The 21,426-nt window shown below is 28.5% G+C and overlaps 1 protein-coding gene across 5 annotated transcripts in view; it reads right to left on the bottom strand.

Annotated features, from left to right (window-relative positions):
• The window catches only part of LOC123300953 (syntaxin-binding protein 5), a 574,037-nt gene that overhangs the window by 7,660 nt on the left and 544,951 nt on the right, over positions 1 to 21,426 (bottom strand). For 2 of the 5 annotated variants that reach the window (XM_044883632.1, XM_044883636.1), the window contains exons 6-16: positions 21,016 to 21,220; positions 19,759 to 19,834; positions 16,661 to 16,815; positions 15,616 to 15,904; positions 15,299 to 15,545; positions 15,099 to 15,227; positions 14,894 to 15,039; positions 14,623 to 14,830; positions 11,908 to 12,799; positions 3,676 to 3,699; positions 903 to 1,019 (exon numbers count right to left, since the gene is read on the bottom strand). In XM_044883632.1, the coding sequence (XP_044739567.1) occupies positions 903 to 1,019; positions 3,676 to 3,699; positions 11,908 to 12,799; positions 14,623 to 14,830; positions 14,894 to 15,039; positions 15,099 to 15,227; positions 15,299 to 15,545; positions 15,616 to 15,904; positions 16,661 to 16,815; positions 19,759 to 19,834; positions 21,016 to 21,220 (2,488 nt within the window). Of the gene's footprint in view, positions 1 to 902; positions 1,029 to 3,675; positions 3,700 to 7,952; positions 8,167 to 11,907; positions 12,800 to 14,622; positions 14,831 to 14,893; positions 15,040 to 15,098; positions 15,228 to 15,298; positions 15,546 to 15,615; positions 15,905 to 16,660; positions 16,816 to 19,758; positions 19,835 to 21,015; positions 21,221 to 21,426 lie in introns of all 5 variants that reach the window. The other 3 variants (XM_044883634.1, XM_044883637.1, XM_044883633.1) reach the window with 3 other exon arrangements.

Below are 21,426 nucleotides of genomic sequence, written 5' to 3'. Positions count from 1 at the left end.
TTGCTTTTTCGAGGTGGTTGTCATGATATCTCCAGTTCTACTCGATCGACTCCTTTGAAATTTGGTGGGAATTTTTTTATAAATCTCTCTTTTATAAATCGACTCTGAAATGGATTTAAAAAATTCCAATTTTCAGTATTTTTAAAAAATCCAAAAAAGTAAAAAAAGGGGTAAACAAAATTTTTTTTTCATATCGACGCTATTTTGTGAATTTTTTTAAATTTGGCTAAGGTCAAGCCGATAGCAACATCTTTACTGATAAAGAGATTTTCAAATTTTTTGTAATTTGACGATTTTTTTTTTTTATTCTTGAAATGTCAATAAACATCATATGAAAAAATGGATACCATAAATGTTTTTCATTTTCTTTTATCATAGTTTGAACAATATCTAAAATTTAGGCTTCTAGACCAGAATACTGCCTTAATAAATTGAAAGATGATAGATTTGAGTGCCTCATTTTCTCGCCTTTTCCTCAAGTAGGGTTGCAAAGTATTTCAGCATCGACTAAAATGAGGGAAAATATATCGAAGAACACATTTTCCACTTTTCAGACTCTTAACCTCATTTGAATGATCATTCGCAGACCTTATGCCTATATTTTTTATGAGCGTCACGTCATCCACTTCCATCCTTTCGATTAGTAGAACATTACAAAAATACATTTAGAAATTTATAAAATTTATTTAGTAAACATAGGAGAGCCGATAATATTGTAGTTATTTTGAAAAATGGAAATCAAATTTTTCGATATGTTAGTCATGCAAAAGCCTCTCGGGTAAATATTTTCCACATTTTGGTCAAAACCGATACAATTTTCTACGCGGTATAAGCGAGTACATGGGAAACTTTAATCTGTCATCATCTTGTGGCCTATAAATTTTATTAGAAATATTTTTTACCTGATTTTTTACTGTATGAATCAGCAAATGCCAGACACTGTATTGCTTCTGATGAAATATTTTCTAATGAACTCATACTTGACGAACGGGATCGAGAGAACGAACTATCCAGTTTATCTGCGCGACCCATAATAACAAAATGCAAAATGTTAGGCAAATCAGCACATAAAATTAGGCATTTTTATTTTGACAAATAACATTCATTGCATAAGATTTTTTTTTTGATTCATCATAAGGATAAATTTTTATCTACATTATTTAATTGAGTGGTTTATTTGAATTTTATTTTAAATAGAATTTTTTTTTGGTTATTAAGGACCATAAAAATGTACTGTTGTTTATTTTTGCCCAAGCATGTAATGAATTAAATCGTTTAGAAAGCATTATTTACAGCAAAAAATTACGATACATAATTTTATTTATTTTATAAATTAAGTAACATGTAAGTTTATGTATTGATAAATTTTCAAAGTACTTTCAAAGTCTAGAACCAAAGTAATTTTCAAAGTCTAGAACCAGGCGAAGTATTTGACAGTCATTTTAGAATGTCTGGAAACATAGATTGTTGTCAGGGTAATAGTTACAAGAAAATATAGTTACCAGAAAATACATTCTTAAGGAAATTGATCTGTTAAAAAAATGTTAAAATTGTTATAATATTTTTACATGGAAACTGTAAAAATGATGCGTCTTCGGTAATTTTTACAGAATATAACCGGCTCAGTGATCGAGCGGTTTAAGGCGTCAGTATTTGACCGTCTGGCTACTGACTGGGAGCTTGCGGGTTCGAATCCAGTCAGCGGCATTGTGAACAATTCAAAAATTGAAGAGGGCGATAGAATTGATCACATTGTCGTCGCTTGATAAGAGCGAAATAACCGATTCCACCCACATCATAAAATGTAATTGTATATATACGGATGTAGTTAAATAAATAAAGATTAACAAATAATGACGTGGGTGGCCTCTGTTATAGGCATGTATCAGAAAAACGGAGGGTAAACCCCATTATTATTTCTTATTTTCAGAATATGGCTTTAGAGAAATTAAAACATAAAAAAAATTATTTCTTATGTATGGGATATTAATCAATTTTAAGCTTTTCGTGCAGTTAAAAATTTCCCAGGCCCCTTAAAGTTTATTGAAAATTTTCGTCTGTTAAAGAGTTTGTAGGCACGACCTTCACTACACATCCACTAAAATTTTCAACTTAATCGCAACAAAATACTAAAAACGGTCAAAGTTCGAAAAATTTGAACAGAAAGTCAGATTTGAATGCATATTCGGTTTTCGATTAGTTACAGCGTCAGGAAATCCAGTGACCTAAATTGATTTATAAGAAATTAAAAATATGCCAAGGTACCTCCCAGATCAATTCTGTTGCGATATTCGCACTCAGCGGGCTCAAAAACCTCCGAGTAACGAGTTTGGACTGATTATATAATGAATTTCCCGACAATTCCAAGAGATTACGTGGATATCGTTAACTCTGTTCGCCAGGTTCCTCGGCGACCAATTCTGACGCGATATTCGTGTTCAGCGACTCCAAAAACCTCCGTTTAACAAGTTTGAAATCATTATCATCACTATTACCTGAATTGTGAATTTAGTATACGGTTAATTTAAAATGCAATTATAAAATGCATATTATTTATGTCAATTGCATATTTTTAATTTCTTATAAATCAATTTAGGTCACTAAATTTACTGACGCTGTAACGAATCGAATACCGAAAACCGCATTTAAATCCGATTTACTGTTTAAATTTTTCGAACTTCATTGCTTCGTTTCTGCGAGTAACTATACATATTCTGAAATTACTATCAAATACTACGTTTGGTCGAAGACATATTAGAAGTATATTATTTAAAAAACTATGTAATATATCGTAATTTTTTATCCTTTCTTTTTTTGTTTATCTCATTACGAAGTATTAGAATCTGTAGACAATAAAAATTTTCCCCATAAAAATCACATTCGTAAAATACGCATCATAAAATTGTATCGTAATATTAAAATTTAAAGTAAAACTGGCTATAAAAAATATACGACAATACATTTTTCTGTTTTTCACAAGAAGTGTGTTATAATATTTACTTTGTATTAAATAAAAAAAAAAGTAATATATTCATAAAATATATGAATTAGTTATTATTTTTCTATATTTTATGGATCAAATATGTTGTTATGTAATCATTTCGATGTTGTAACATTTTTATAACATTTATAAGAAATTACATTCTTTGAATAAATAATTCATAAATTTATTGTGATATATTAATTTTTTTTAATAGAAGATAAAGATATAATAAAAATATTTAATTTTATATCATGCTAGGCTACTAAAGGCATGTTCTAAAGTGGTTTCTTATATTTTACTGTTATTTTCAGTTTCATTGTTTTCATTTAACCTAGGCCATATTTATAAAATAGAGCTTTCGATTAAACAAAAATTAAACTAAAAAGCAAAGCTATTGCAATTCTTTGCTCATCAAAAATAATTTTTCAAAACTAAATTCGCTAACTTAAAACAAAAAGCGTTTAAACAGCCAATTAGTGAAAATAATAAATCGTTAAAAAAATTTTTTTTTTTAATATAAACATTTAAAAAAAAATCTACGCAACATTTAGATTTTGTTTTTTAGTCTATTGTTAGCGTTATTTTTTTTAAAAACAGAAAAACATTCTATAAGCATTCCCAAAAAAACAAAAAGCTAGGTTAACTCCCATTTTATAATTAAAAAGCTTTAATCAAAATGGTGGCTAGGTGACCTTTCATAGCTGTAAAACAGCCCGCTGCAAAATAAAACGTTTAAAATTAATAATCAAATATTCATCAAAAATACCAAAAAAGTTTTTCTTTTCAATAATAAAATATGCTCAGACATAATCAGAATGAAAATTAATAAAAAAAACAAAAATTATATGTAATTTATAATAAATAATTTTTTTTGAAACAAAATTCAAAAATTCGTTTTTTTTTTCACACAAAAAATTTTCAGAACAGAACATAATATATGCAAACAAATTTATATTGTGCTAAAAGCGCCAATTGAACCATTTTAAAAAAAATTAGAATAATTGCAAAATTTAAAAGTTTGAGAATTTTCCATGAAAATCTTTTTGTAATAATCATTTGAATAATCAAAACCAACCTATTTACAGAAAATTGCAATTTGAAAAACATTACATGCATAGAAATATATATTTTTTCCATTTGAAAAATTTATGAGGAGGTGGAAAACGTAAAAGAACAAAAAGATTATAAAATAAAAATTGCTGAAACGAAAATAAATAATAAAAGTGGAACAAATAAAAATATGAGATGTAACGAAAAAACGTTAAAAAACAGAGAAATAATAATTCATATTTCAAAAAAATTGCATGCTTATTTTTTTTTTTCATCTTTGAAATTTATAAATAATACATTATGGTTTGTTTTTTTTTTCTTTCATTATAAATCAGAATTTTCATTTGGAATACATTAAGAAATAGAGATCTCTCACTAAAAGATATAGGGTAGGAAATAATAAAATTGGCGTCCTCAAAACTTTAAAATGCCATGTCGTGGCTTAAATACAAGCAAGATTCATATAATTTCATTTTTCTTTTTTTTGAGATCGCCAATATTTAAAATTTTCAATCAAATGGAGAAAGTAATTGATTTTTAAAATATGAAAATTTGTTTTAAAACAATTTTAATGCCAATAATCTTAAACCAAAGACTTTCACCATAAATTGAACAGACATTTATTGCTTAAGGTTATAAAGAGGACTTTTTTTTTGAGTAAACATCAAGGGAATTTGAGAAAAGACTGAAAATAGAGCCAATTAAGTTGTTATAGTCTAGTCAACAAGTTAAAATTAGTGAAATATAGAAAAATTGGTCTTAAAAATACGTATGATAGCTCGTTGGCTTGGGAACGGTGTCTAGAAAAATGTACCAGAAGCGTTTTTCAACACACAAAAAATTGCAAATGTTATGAACAATTTAAGATGACAAAAAGGTATTTCGTTTTTCGCCAATATTTCATTAAATATTGATATTTAAGAAATTTAAAAAAAAAGATTCTTAAAGAGGAATTTCTCTCAAAATAATCTCACACAAAATAATCTTTTTAGGGCATTAAATAATAATTTAAAAATTTGATAAAATTATGATATACTCTGAATACTTCAAAGAATTTATTAACGTTGGAAATATTCTTTAAACTTTAATTTTCCAACAAATTAAACATTTGTTTATTAAGAAAATTTTCTGGAATTTTTGCATTCATTGTAAACTAAAAAAAATGGTTAAATAATTGTCGTAAAATATTTGGCTTCCTGGAGTCCTTTTTATAATCATACTTAACAAGATCACCTCAAAGAGTTAATACCATGTTTATAATAATTTTTATAAATTAACAAAATATGCATAATCAAACATATTTTGTTAACTTAAATTATTATAATTTTTATGGCGAGATCTTGTTAAGCATATACATGATGTTCTGTTATTGAAAGCAAAAATTATACCAGTAAATTAAGCTTCTCAAGACAAATGGAAAAGCTCCTTACCAAATTTTGATCTGACGCCTGATTTGGGAGATATGACTATGGAAAAAATAGAGGATTTATGAATTCACAAACCTATCAAATTCATTAAACTAGTAGGTGTCCCTTTAGAATATAGAGGAGACTATCATAAAAAAATAATTGATTGTAAATTCATTTAATTCTGTTATAATAAAATAATAAAAAAAAAAAAATAATATTTTTATAAAGAAAATAAAAAAATAATACAAACCTATTTATCAAATTATTTCATCAATACAGTGACACTTAGATGTGTCACTCGGTGGTATCAAATTATTTATTAACATAGGTACGGGGGGATTAAATTGTGTAATACGTAACACATAATGCCTTAGGATAACACAACATGTCTTGATAAGCTTAATTTACTAGTATAATTTTCTGCTATCAATAACAGAACGCTCTGTAAATGAAAAGGGCTATATAATGAAAAGGGACAACAAAAAACTATATAAATTGAGTCAAATAAGAAAAAACAAAATTTTGGATCACATTTAAAAAAAATTTATCGACAGTATACAAATATTTATCAATGAATGCAAAAATTTTCTTAATAAACATTTGTCTAACTTGTCGAAAAATTAACTTTAAGATAAATTTCCAACGGTAATAAATTATTTAAAGTATTCAAAATACACTATAATTTTGTAGTATTCAAAATACACTATAATTTTGTATAGTATTCAAAATACAGTATCTTTAATTGTTTATAACATTTGCAATTTTTTATGTGGTGAAAAACACTTCTGGTACATTTTTCTAGACATCATTCCGAATCCAACAAGCTATCACACGAATAAGTAGAATAATATTTCATCAATTTGAACTTGTTGACTAGATTATTAAAGGTAATAGACATTTTGAGCTTACGTCACACATTTATATAGTAATAATTAATAATATAGGGAAGACATAACCTCAAAAAAAACATACAATACAGAATCAAGTAAAGAACATATTTTTGTCTTTCAAGAGAAATTTAAAAAAACATTCAAGGATCAAAATTTTTTTATTTACTTTTTTGACAATAAAAAATATATATTTAAATTTTAATAAGAGAGAGATAGAGCATAGTTTTGGATAGTACATGTCACCTCGAATTTAATAAGTTGAAAAATATTCAATGGCATGCAATTTAATAAATATGGCTGACAAATCTACGTGAGAGAAACAGTGAGAGGTGGAGAGGTGGTGTGTGGTGTGATATTTTGTGAATTTCAATTTTAATTTCCACTAACATTTAACTAATTATATATTTTTAATCTACAGTGTGTGAAAAGGTGGTGTTCAATTTTTCATCTAAGAGAATTATTCACTAAAATCTACTATCAACAAAATAAAAAAATTCATTGTTTTTTTAAATTATTATTTTTCATTAGTTTTAAGTTATTTTTTTAATTTTTAATTAAATTATATTATAAATTAGATAATAAATAAAATTTTTATGAAGCTAAATGATAGTAAAAAATAAAAGAAATTTGGTGTTCACAATAAATAACCTTCATATACGTAATATGTTTATGAATTGTAGGTTAGATTACCTATGTGTCAAAGAATATCTTAAATTACATGTATCTCGTAAACTGATAGAAATATCAAGAATTTTCATTCTTAATTTTTGATTTATTTTGTTTTGATCTATAAGAATTGATATTTGAATTTATTCATAAACGTGGAAAAGTTGATTGCGATTGCTTTTGTAGTTTTCAAAAATGAATGTAGTATATAAAGGTTAAAAATGTGGAATAAAAATTGTTCTATAATAAAATATATAGCGTCAAATGAATAAAAAGGAAAAGAAATAATTATTTTCTATTGTAATATTTCATTTCAAGATGTCAAAAAATCTTTGTTTCTGAATGAGATAGATATGTACTTTGTAAATAAGATAGTTATCATACACAATGACAAGAAGTGAAATGATATTCACAAACATGAAATGTCATCTCGAATCACTGAGAAAGACGAACTGACTTTTTCTTCTTATTTAAGTGTTTGAAATGAGTGAAATAAACGGAAAAATAAAAGTAAATCACTGTTGTGTGATGTTATCTTCATGATGTTAATAATCTTGAAATGATATGAAACAAATATTTAATTCTTGTTGTAATAAAATTATGAAATGAAAATTTGAAAGTGTATACTAAAGCCGTTAGGGGTTTTATTTATAGAATGATCAGTTATTAATGATCATCCTATACTCGTAATCTACTAATGATAACTAGGAAATTAATGAATAATGGAGCTAATTAATGAAATGATAAAACCAAAAATATGTTAAACAAAAATATGAAAAGCATTTGTGGTGACTGTACTACCAAAACTGCAATATTGTCTGGTGACGAGCAGCGTATGATGTCTGGCTTGGGGATGTAGGACGGGGCTAGAACTTGTCGAGATCGTCGTTGTGGTGGCCTGACTGTCCTCTGTGTAGCTAGCCGTAGACAGGCACTTGTGTAGTTTACGTGTACCTTGCGATCGGGATCTCCGTACAACACCCCTGGACCCAACACCAGCCATAACACTACCCGCTTGTTGTTGCTGTGACATGCTACCACTACCAACACCAATATTACCACCACCGCCAATTTGACCACCACCACTCAAGTTGCCAGCAGGTGTACTCCCACTTCCAGCACGCGACCCACCTGAACCCGTTGGTGATACACAACACATCCCATTTATCTATGTTTGTCCGTGCGTGTATAAAGACAGACCACAAGGTTCGATATATAGACAATATTTGTACAATCATATTTTATTTTGCAGTGGGGGAGTTATTCTATTAAGTTGTATTTTATTTGGATTTGTCCAGGGTTTGTTCCAATTTTAAGGAAATTAGCAAGCGCTGGATTCCTTTCATATAAGTACATAGCCATGATTTTTCACGAAATTAGCTATAACAAAGAACCATAGTTCCTAAAGCGGAAAACTACTCTTTGCGATCTGTAATTTCGTGTCTATCTGTCCTGTCAATATATACTTATACAAGAAGTTCAGCATACAAAGAAAATGGTAATGATTTAGTTCATGGTATACGTTTTGGCAACCATCTCGTTAGCCATTTGAAATATATGAAGTAAGAAAAGTTTTTATGGACTTTCTTATATCTAAGACAAAGAAAGAGTCTTAAGCTAATGTATTGTGTGTGATGCGCTCGCAATCATATCATTTATTAGTTATTTGTGTGTATATGTGACGACAGGCGGTCAAAGTGTCTCATCACTCAGTCAGTACACTCATTCAGACATTGTCTAAAGACTCTTTCTTTGTCTTATACATAATAACGTCCATAAAAACTCTTCTTATCTCATATATTTTAAATGGCTAATGGTTTACAAACTGTATAAGCAGACAATGTTTCTTGTCATGGATGTTCATAAAAGTTGGAACAAATACCTGGTGGGCTGTGGAAGTGTATGTTGTATGAGTATGTGTATGAAATGTGATGTGTAAAAAATTTTCATCCCATCATATCGAAATACATTTTCTTCATTGTCACCTTCACCAATTATTCAGGGAAGACAGGAGGAGGCCCAAGCCAAATAAAGGAAGTATAGAGAAATTTAGCTTACACTTGAAGCACATAAGATATACCACAGGAAAAATAATGATAAAAGACACACTAGCTGTTAACACCAATAAGCTTTTGGATATCCATATTATTTCACTAGAATATTAGCAAAAAACACAATCACAATATGCACTTTTTGATCCTAAAATAAATCGACTAAGTGGTGTCACAAAACCTTACAAGTTCCAACGAAATGGAACAAAAAAGGTATCTAAAGTTTCTTTCGTTTTGCATTATATTTCGTACCCCAAAAATCTCCTAGAAATTGTTTGAGACTGTTACCATCTTCTAAGGAATTACATTCACCTTGTTGCTCCTATGAAAGTGAAAAAGTTTTTAATAAAAACGAAACATCATCACCCAGAGAGATAGACAAAGAGAAATAGAAATACAATAAGAGACCAATAAACATTCAAGCAAATATTTTGTTTTGAGTTTAGTGAAAATTGTGTTTTTTTTTCCTTTTTAGTATGTGTTCAGTGTGTTAATTTTTAGTTAATTAAATATATTATAGCTGAAAAAGAAGTTTTGTTAGCAATTGTAGTTAAGAAAATTGATTTTGGGCAAAAAATCAATTTTCTTTGAGAAAATAATAAAAAAACAATTTTAAAAACAGATACACAAAGACAAGGTTACGGACACATTTACACACTAAAAACAATATTTTATTTAATTAACAATGTTAATTAGTTTTACCCCCTTTTCAGAATTTTAATTAATTAAATAAAATTAATAAAATTTAAATTAAATTAAAAAAAGAAAATATAATATTATTAAATAAGACAAAAAGCAAATGAAAGCAAGCAATTATATTGTTTAAAATTAAAAAATAAAATTTTTCAAATATAAACGGGATTTCAATAATATATTTAAAAAACTGGGATAATTAATAAATAATTAAGTTTTAATTAGTAGATTAAATTGTATTAATTAAAAAATAAATAAAAAACATACTGGGTTCATTAGTGTATTGTATACTGTGTGTTTATTCTAGGAATACCCACACGAAAATGAAATGAAACTTCTTTAGAAATCAAACACAAAATTTCTACAAATTAGCTAAATCAAAACAACTATAAATAGTTATTTATTGTCTTTTAAGAGACAAATTTAATTTTGATTGGACTTTCTCTAAAATTAAGATACATTTTTCAAACTTCTAATTTGATATAAAATATTCTAGATTCAGTGTTATTTATGATCTATTATAGTTCTAAAAAGTATCGAGGATCAAAATGAGGAAAAATGCATGTGGATATTGCTGTTTTTGACGAAATAATGCTTTTCAAATACTTTGGATATGACAAAAAGTTTATACAAATCAAAATCCAGCAATGACTAGAAACTTTTCAAGCATTTCTTGTCTATTTTCTAATATGCCGTAAACGTTTTTTTTTTTTTTTTTAATTTTCTATGAGTTTTCAATTTAAAGATGTATGAGCATGACAACAATGTTTGATTTAAAGTCTCAAAATTTTTAAAGTTGCCTTTTATTAAAAGAAAATGTGGTTAAAATTTCAGCTTAGGTTTCCATGCAGATTTCTAAGAATAAATCATTGAAAATCGATATAAAAAGCATTTTTCTTATGGAGAAATCTCAAAAAAGACATATTTTGAAAGTTTTTTGATAATTTTCTCTTGGAACGAATGAAACCGAAAAAAAAAAATTTAGTAATGACATAAAGAAGAAAAAGACCAAGTGTCTCCATCCATATAAGGAATATACAGGCTAGATTTAGGGTTGAAATTATTTTTATCTTATTTTCTACTTTGATGATGAATTTTATTACAACTTCAAGAAATTCGACGATAAATTAGAATACAAATTTTCGATATCTGCCTTAATTTTCGAAATATTGAAAGCTGAATAATTTTCAATATTTTGAAAAATACGCCAGATATCGAAAAATTTTATTCTTACTTTTCTTTTAGTTAAATTATAACATAATTATCTATCAAAATTGAAAATATATGCTTTTTTTAAATTGTTTACTTGAAATTACTTGGTGATACACGCTCATACATCCTTAACTACTAAATTTTTTGAGTTCATCATTTTTGACTCAATTTCTAGCATTATTTGAATGTACACTCAGAACCGAGATTCTAAACGGATTAATGACGGAGTATCCTTAAATTTTTTCTAGAAAAATCCTCCTTTGTATGTCTGGCGACTAAAGAAGTTTCACTTCAAATAACTAAGTATGAATATGTATATATATATAAAAACTTGTTACTTTTCAAAACTACCAAACATTAGTAAAAATAAGTATGTTCTGTTTAACTACTGTAAAAATTAAATTTGTTCTGTTCCACTACTGTTATTCAATATTGCAACAACTCTGCACTAATTAATATTAATAAATATATATATAATAATAATAATAATAAAATTCAATAAATCTAAATAAATAAAAAAAGTTCATATCATAGCAATAAAAAATTTCATAAATTCCTACGGAAACATTTTTGGATTCATAAAAGTAAATTTTTCACTAAAATTTTTCTACTTAATACACACACTCACATAATTATGTGCCATACCAAACGCTTCAAAAAACCTAATTACAAAAATAATTATGAATCCAAAACTGGTTTTTGTTTTTGTATCGTTCGTTAATAAACAAGTGATAATTTTAATTAAAAAATTAGTGCTTAATGTGAGATACTTGAAATTGAAAATTTTTAGTACGTAATTAAATACAGGATGATTTTCATAAAAACATTGGGTGGATTTCAACTTAGATCTACACGAATCAAAGTGAGGTCTCAGTTGTGTGTGCACCCTCGATAAATCAACCTGTAATTTGGTTAAAAAATTAAATTGGATTGTTGATAGAGTTGAAACTTACTGAAACGACGCATAAGATTCCCAGCAAACGATTGTTGTTGTCCAATTCCTCCTCCACCGCCAGATGTTGATGTATTCGAATCGGTACGATCACGATGACGTAAATCTCGAATTAATTCTTGTTTCGTATACTTTATATTTGGTACAGATAATAATCGTTGATCACGTTGTTTGATCATTTCATTGAACTGTTTTCGACTTTGATCACGTTTGAAACGAGGTGGTGCAATTGGTCGCTGATCAACTTCATGTAATTCTAAATTATCAGGTCGTTTAATAATTGATTCGGTTGTTGGCGATGATGGACATAGTTCGGGAGTTAGTATTGGTGAAACAGAAGTACTGTTATCGTACGATGATAGTTGTACGACATCAGCCGGTAATTCTTCAATAGCATCACATTCAACAGTCTCACTTGAACATTCTGATGTTTCAACAGGTGATAAAGAACGTGGTATATTATTATTTATTGTATTCGACTCATCACTACCTCCATTACCACTCCCACTAAGTTCTTGTTGATTGTCAGACATTGTATAAAATACTGAATTCGATTGTAGAGGTTGTGAAAGTTTTCGAACAACATCCTTATCACGTTCGGGGGGTGGTGCGAATGTACTTTTTAATTTCATATCAACACGAGATAATTGCCGTTTTAAATTAAATGTTTTCCATGATACAGATTTTCGACGAGCACCACTTGATTGACTTGGTTGTGCATTTGGTTCTTCTTCCGTTGTTGGTAAATTTGTATTTTCAATTAGTTCTTCGATAGCTTCTTCGGAATGATCTGGTGGTGTTGTTTCTGATGATAACGGTACAGGACTAGGAGACGTGGTAGGGCAAAGGGCACTAGGGACATCTACTGGTGTTGTTGATAGTACACGTAGAACCTAATTGTGGTTTGTTGTATGATTTTTTTTGTTTTTAATACATGCAAAAGTTTTTGTTGTTATCGTAATTTTGATTTTTTTCAAAATGGAAATTTAAATAAAAATTACTTTTTGGAGAAGCTTTATAAAATTTTTGCAAGACGTTTCTGTATTTTTAGTGATTTAGTCCAGAATGCGGGCAACGAACCCACAAAAATTAATTCTTTGGGTTTTCTAAACAAGTTTTTGAAGTATACAAAAAACTTATGTTGTCGGTTCTTATTGTGGTCAGTTTATTGGAGAGTGCCTAAAGTTTTAGCTACATGTTGGCGCAATTCAACCAAAGTGTTAAACATTTAAAAATTCTTCAATTTTATCTTGTAGATATAACACCTATCAAAATAAATTCTATTCCAATTCAAATTTATCAAACTTTTTTTAGTCACGAGTCCCTTTGGAAATTTTTAGCTTGGATAACAGAAATTGCATGTTACTACAGCGAATTAATTTTTCGTACACTTCGATTATCTCTCTAGAAAATCCAAATTATACATTCTATTGTGGAAAATTTTACGCATCCGTATTGAAATTTGTTGACTCAATGATAGTACGGTATAAGGTCGATCTTCACCCATCTGATAACCAGATGAAACATATTTTTTATGAAATTTTATTGTTTTTAAACACTCCAATCACAGTTTTTCTATCGAAAAGTGTTAATGGCTACTTATAATTAATTTAATTTTTAATTAATTTTTTCGACGAACGGTTTTTTTGAGACAAGCCAATACTATCATTTTCATAATTAAATGAAATAATCTTTCTTCTGATACCAATTTCGATTGGTTAACAAATCGGTGTAGTTGGATACCTATATTGACTTACCTGTTCATATGGTATGATTAGATCTACATCGAACTGTTAACCCCATTTGAAATTAATATCAGAAGAAATATAATTTAATAAGAAAAAAAAATGGTGCAGGCTTGTTTGAAAAAAACCGTTGATGGAAAAAATTGATTAAAATTAATTTAACTAAAAATAGTCATGAAAACTTTTCGCTAGAAAAACTATGCTAGGAGTGTTTAAAAAACAATAAAATTTCATAAGAAATATGTCTGATTTGGATACCAGAAGGGTGAAGATCGACCTTATACGTCTTTTAGTCTAGAAGTCTTGGACCACGCGGAAAATCATACAAAAACACCTTGCTAATAATTATTCTAAATGTAATCAAAATAAATAATAATAGGAAATTTTTCAAAATTACTTTTCTTTTCTTTGAATAAAATCATTATTAACAAAATTTTATTCCAAGAAAATTCAACACATGCATTCCAAAAATTTATAGAATAAAACTAATTGTATAGAGTAAGAGAGAGAAGGAAAAATGAAAAAAAAAATTTGTACTAAAAAATAGCAAAATAAAATTTTAGGAAAAACTATAAAAAAAATACAGAAAAATTAAATCCTTTAAAAAAAACTAACTGTAGAAAAAAAAATTATTTGGGGTCTACAAATTCAATGCATAGCATCCTTAATCTAGATATCTAAGTTATAAAAAACTTTCGGAGCTATGGCAGTCTCCAGACATGATTTTGTTTTCAAAAACGTTGTAACCCTGCCTATGTGTGTGTAATTGAAAATATAAAAAAATTTTCAATTAGTCTTTATTTCGATTGATCTAACATTCTATGCCAGAAACAAATTTTAATTTATTTCTGCCACACTTACTTTTGTAGAAAAAGTAGAAATTAAAAAAAAATAGACTTAGAAGCTTTATTCTAGAAATATCATCATCACAAGCTCATTGTTAAGATCATTTGTACATGGAGGATGCATACCTGATCAATGCTGGGACTTCGTGCTTGCCCCGAAGATTCTCGTTCCGCCGCAAGACTACCATCATTGGCACCCCCACGCTTTGGACTACGTGGTGCTCGGGAATAGGGATCTTGGGCACCATACAAATCTGGCGACCCAATATTTAATAAACAAACTTTTTGTACGATATCGACAATGACAAGACCTGATTCATTTCCATACGCCATTCTAAAATTTCATAAATGAAGGCTTAACCTGTATTTTGGAATTGCGCAAAATAATACGACTTACAATCCATATGAGCTATTTATTGCTAATGCTGTTATCCTCCCAGGCGGTTGACCTTGATGATAAGGCGTTAGACATACCAGTTGCGCTTGGAATCCTGCTGGTTTTTTTATAGGACCTGGTCTTACTTTTAAAAGTGGCGCATTACCCTAAAATTTTTTTAAATATTTAAACTTAGTATAAAAGAACGTCGCAAATACTATTATACCTTTCGTTCATCGCTATCTGAGCTATCCGTTTTTACACCACAACTTAAATTTGTTAAAGGAGGATATTCACATTCTGGACTACAATCACCCTCTTCGATTATATCATAAATAATTGGAATTTCCAATGACTAAAATATTAATTATACAAAATTTTCAATAGATTTCAGAAAAGTTTGGAGAAAAAAAAAAAAAATATTACAGTAGTTTCTGTCACAGCTTCGGTTTTCTTAAATTTAAATAGCACCACATATGAGGCAGCACCGGCTACACATAATTTTCTAGATTCTGGACATAATGATATTAATTGTACGGCAAACGGATCCTCATTCTCACTATCCATGGATTGCGGCCGTTGTTTATCAAATACTTTTGCTGTTTTTAATTTATATAATACTTGTAATGTACCCGCACTTGCATCCCAAAATTTTACACTGCCATCCGCATGTCTAAAAAAATATTTCGAAGGAAATAATTACATGATCAAATCGTCAAGAAAATCATTTCCAGAACAATTACCCTGTAATTATAATTTCGCTATAACTACACGCTGATTGTGACGACCATTCACCACCATTGATTGGCCATTCACGTTTTGAAAAGCCCGCTCGATTATGCGTACCCACCGAATAGAAAGCAGGTATTAAATCGGCCGGACAATCAACTAAATAAGAACAACACGTGACCGGAGATTCATGAATATCCATTGGATAAGGATTTTCTATGCATGGAAATCCGGTTGTTTGTAAATCGATTACAACTAAATCATTATGAAGAAGAACAACAATTGCGTAAGGTTCCTGTAAATCTAAAAGAAAATGGTTTGGAAAAATCCGTTATTACATTATATTAGATCATGAAATCTTTGTATTGGATATCTTAACTTTTGGCTTAAATTTATCTACAAGCATCAAATTTATGAACAGCTAACTGAATTATCAGACAATATTTACCCGATACACTTTGCCTATGCAATTAATCTAAGAAAATGCATTTCTAGTATTATGTTACTAGCGACCTTCTTATTTTCGAAATCGTCTTTTTAACAGTAAAAAAATGTGGATACTTTTTTATTATAAAATTATTTCAATTTGCAATGTATTTAGAGAAAGTAAAATTGAAACGTTAATTTGACGGTTATGAAGTGATGAACAGGTGAAAAGCTTTGATAAAACCAAAACTACACACCCAAAATGGAATATTATGTTTCAGCAGCAAGAGTTTTCGACGCATTTCTTTCGTCGTTTTAATATGAAAGTCAGGGCATTGTACTTACTTTTGCAATATTATTTATCATGTTTTAATATTTAATTGCATAACAAAGTTACGGTCAATTCATTCGGGCTTTAACCGCTTGAGAGAATCACGGAGCTGTTACTCATAATATTTTGGTACGAATTTGAACTTAGTACTTCCTTTGCACATGATTTTCCATGCAATAAAAAAGGTATTAAATGCCCGTTCAATGCGTAAAATTAGTAGTCGCAACAAATGATTAATTTGAGGAATTAGATAAATGTTACACGACACAACAACAGAAATATAAGTAAAATAAATTCTTTACCACTAATCCACGGACTTTCACACAATGTAATAAAATCAACAACATTATGTTCCATTTCTAAGACAGTAGTCGTTTTACAATGTACAACAGTGATACTTGGTGTCCGACCGGCTTTGTCATTAGCCATACCACCACTAAATATTACAAATGGTTCTCTGCAAGAAAAAAAAAGAAGAAAATAGAAAAGTTCATTTTAGACCGTCAACTCATACTCCAGCAAAACTTCTATGATTCTTTTTGTGTAACCGTTTGAGGATTGTTAAAGGTTATTTTCGTAATAAAGAATTGATTGGTCGATGTTTCAATTTGTTGATATTGTTAGATGCTGAAAAAGATTAAATTATGTAGACACAAAAACACCAGTGTGCAGATTGTCATTAAATTAGCAACAAGTAACATAAAGTATTTACTATAAGAGCATTTACGATTAGCTAATTAACACTGATGATGAGTACATGGGAGGCGAAATTAATCTAGAAAATTGGGCAAAAAATTTCAAATTAATTTCAAATATCCTAGAGCTCTTCAATAATAAAAAGAATTAGTTAATCGAATGTACTCCAATCATCTTGGAGTTTTACCTCGGAATCGAATGCAATAATCGAATAGTATAAATGTTGTTTCAGAAGTCACATATGGTCACGTGTGCGCGTCCTTAGATATTCTAGGTCAAAAGTCTGAAAAATCAGTTTTTTGATTATTTCTCGTTTTCTTTGCCTTCAATCGTATTTATTTACTATCAAAGTTGCAGAGGATCTAAGTCTCTACAAATGTCTGAAACTCTTTTTTGTAAGGTGAACCGTTTTTGAAATAGAAGGCGCAGAAAATGGAGCGCTCAGCTTAACGTATTTTAATGCTGGGTCAATATTTAAAAATATAAGGTATTAAATAATTATTTGACTAATATTTAATAAATAAATAAGTAAAAAAAACCGTATAATAGACAGAGTCAGTCGTGAATCCCAGTCCATTATGCGATTTTTTTACTCAATTATTCATTAAATACTATTTAAATAATTATTTAATACTTTATATTCATAAATATTGACCCTGCACTAAGGTACGTACAGCTGAGCGCTCCACCCTCTGCGCTCTCTATTTCAAAAACGGTCTGATGTTTAAAAACAGGTTTCCGACAAAATTTGTAGAGAATTTTATACTCTACAACTTTTACAGTGACTGTTAATATGATTGAAGGCAAAGGAAACGAAATTTTCTAAAAAAAACTGATGTAAACTTTTGATTTTGAATATTTAAGGACGCGCATACGTGACCATATGTGGCTTTTGAGACAACATTTGTAATATCAAAGTAACTGTTTGTAGAAAAATTAAACTTACTCTGTTAGATTCCTAGGTTGACCACTTTTTTTTTGGCTAAGATGATGGGGTTAATGTAAATTTTATAAATATCAAGTTTTTCGTGTTTTATGTATTTCGACGACGGTTTTTTGCTTACCATATTTGTTAAAAGATACAAAATACGGATTTCCAAAATTAATTGAAAAAACACAAAACCTCTTTTTTCAACACTTGCAAACTTACTAAAATTATTTCGCACGAATCCTGTTGTAAATATCTTCGTTTTATTAGGTAGATAAATTTCTATATTCCCAAACTTACCTTTATTAATTTTCAAAAAAGGCAGACAAAAAGAATCATAAAAATTTTATTTCATAATGGGTCAACGGTCGACATTGTAAATATATATTTATACCACAAAACAAAGTGTCATTATATTTTCTAGCAGATAGAAAATTTACTGGTTATAATTGAAAAACTTTTATATTATTAGTTTTAAACAGAGATGACATTTTGAAATATTAGCTTTTAGAAATATATTGGTGTAAGTTTAACTAGACGACAACAAGGAAATATGATATTTGGTTGTAAAAGTTCAATTTATTATTCTAAACAGAAAATTAATTAAAAATTTTTAAATAATATTATTTCTTGTTCGACAATGGTTTTACGGAAGGAAATGCCATAAACTTTTATTTTGATAACTTATCTTCATAAAAATTAAAATCCTAAAAAAGTTACAATGCATTTTTCTGCATTTTGCTTTAAGGACGTTCCCAAAAAAGTGAGTGTATGCCAATATTTGAGACTTCCGTTTCAAATTTTTAAGGTGGGTTCTGTTAGGACTTGGGAAAATCAGACGAAAATTAAGAGTTAAATTTTTTGATGTATACCATGGTTTTTGAAATATTGATGCCTAAAGATTTAGAGAAAATCACTTATATAGAAGATATGCTTATTACACAAATGCCATTCATTTTATCATTAAAAATGTATTTTACGGAAAAACGAGTGTCGCTTGTTATACTTATCTTTATAAGAAAATATTTGTCATGCTTTTAACTAACGAATATTGGTTTTCCAAATTAATCTTCACAAAATTAGCCTTGTTTCATAATAAAGCATACCTTTCAAAAACTCTTCAATATGGGATTTACACGTTAAAAACGCAAACTAAAACAGCTTAAGTTTATCTAAATTTAACACCGTAAGGGGTTTTAAAAAACTTATCTGCTTATGAAAGGCATTAATGAGAATGCATATAAACGATTTGAAGATGATCTTAAGAAAACGTTATTTTTGGGGAACGTCCTTAACTCAAACTGACATTGAATCTAGGATTTGAAAAACGAATTAACTTAACAGGAGTTAGGAAAAACTTTGAAGATTGGCACGACAAAATGATTAATAGCATATCGAATGCTTCTGCCGTTTTTGGAAATTCCTTAGATACTTTTCTCTTGAGTTTTCTGTGACTTCTGTTGCTTCTGTGACAGTTTGGAAACACTGCAAGCATGGTGACAATTTACGTATATTTTTACCATCGAAATTTAGCCGAAAACACTGAGAGGGACATATTTTAATATCACAGTACATTGTAAGTAATTAGAAGTATTGCAATACAAAATATGCTCATTCGAGCAACAAAATCTTGGAAAAACTTTTCTTTTTGAGTAAAGATGAAGGAATTACAGTTTTTCATTAAAGAAATTCACTAATATGGAAATAATATTCTATTTCCTCTAATATGGAAAAAAAACTCGAATAATAATATTGTATTATTTTTAATAAACGCACCCACTTCTCGCTGATTTCCATTCAACTTTTTGTATTGCTTTACATTGTTCTAATTTTCCATCTTTGTTGGTTTTCGCTAGAAAATAATGAAATAGAACATGTGAAAACATAAGTTTAAATACTAATTACATTATAAACTAATGATTTACAATGTGGTTCATAAAAAAATCATGGGCATTTTTCAATTAGCGTAGATTTTCTAAAATTATTTTTCCATGGCTAAAAATTTGTTCAAGCGAAGTTATTACATAGTCCAACAATATTAAGCAGGGGCAATATTAAGAGAAGCTGCACTACTAAAGTTATGGAGCAGGCAAATTCCTAAGTCCCTGTTAACTGAAGGCTTTGTTCCGACTTCGTTTAGTGTCGGGAAAAAGAGAGTCGATTTCCTTCCTATTAAGGATGTACGAGCGCCAGTGCAATTTTGGATAAAATCCTTGATTTATTTTAATATGAAGTTGGCCTATATAAATAAATGACTTCAAAAGTAGGCATATTTGACATTGGTCTTATGGGAAAACGGAAGATGGATGATATGTTTTCATAGCTTTATTCAAAACTACTCGGTGGAAATTAATAATAAAAAAAAAAATTTAAATTAATAAATTATTGAAAAAAAAAACTCGTTGTGTCCGACTAATTAAAAATGTTTGAGCACGGTGGTGGGGATACAAATTTAAAAAAAAATATTAATTGTGTTATAGCTTGACAATATAAGAAGAAAATTAATAATAAGATTTTTTGATATCTGGAATAATTTTCAAAATATCGAAAATTGTAAATTTTGTTTAATTATTTATCTTTCAATATTTCGAAAACTAAGGTAGATATCGAAAAATTTTATTCTTACTTTTCGTCTACTTTAATGAAGTTATAATAAAATTCATCATCAAAGTTGAAGATAAGTTACAAATAATTTCAACCACAAGTCCAAACTTGCCTTGACCTTAAAATAAAAAGAACAGTAAATATTATTCAATTTTATATTTACGGGGTAATTAAAAATTTGCCTAGCCCATATCTTTAGTAATGCTGCTCCCTCGTAATGTTGTTGGACTATCTAATAAATTAACATGGAAATTTTTTTAGCCATGAAAAAATAATTCCAGAACTTGTATGATGTCTCTACTACATACTATGTCTTATTAATATTTAAAGATTTTTTCAATGTTTTATGTGTTTCATTTTTTTGGACCACTTTGTAAATAATTAATTTATTTTATAATAAATAAATATGATGTAGATGTAGGTATTTACCATGTGGATATGATACATTGATTGGTTTTGGTTGACGTAATGTCCATGTTATTAATGAACCATCAACATGTGATGACATAAATTGTTTGCCCTCATAATGCCATGCAGCTGAACGCATTGCATCTGGTGATTGCCAACGACAATCAGCCATTTTTGTTCGTAAATCCCATAATACTAATTGACCACTTTCATATCCAATTAATATCTGTATGTGTAGAGAAATAGAAGAGACAATATTTAATCATTACCATTTAGTATTTTATTGTAGTTTTGTAATGGTACGAGAACTGGCAATCATTTTGAGATTCTATCATAAAACGCCTGAATTTCAATATTTCTTTTATTATTAGGCTTAGGTAGGAAGTACGTCTTGATCTTGAGAGTCGTTGCTTTAGTAACACAGGATACCCG

The sequence above is a fragment of the Chrysoperla carnea genome, chromosome 5 (genome assembly GCF_905475395.1).
Source record: "Chrysoperla carnea chromosome 5, inChrCarn1.1, whole genome shotgun sequence".
NCBI classification, from domain to species: Eukaryota; Metazoa; Arthropoda; class Insecta; order Neuroptera; family Chrysopidae; genus Chrysoperla; species Chrysoperla carnea.
The sequence above is the reverse complement of the archived record's forward strand: the minus strand, read 5'-3'. Positions and strand labels throughout refer to the sequence as shown.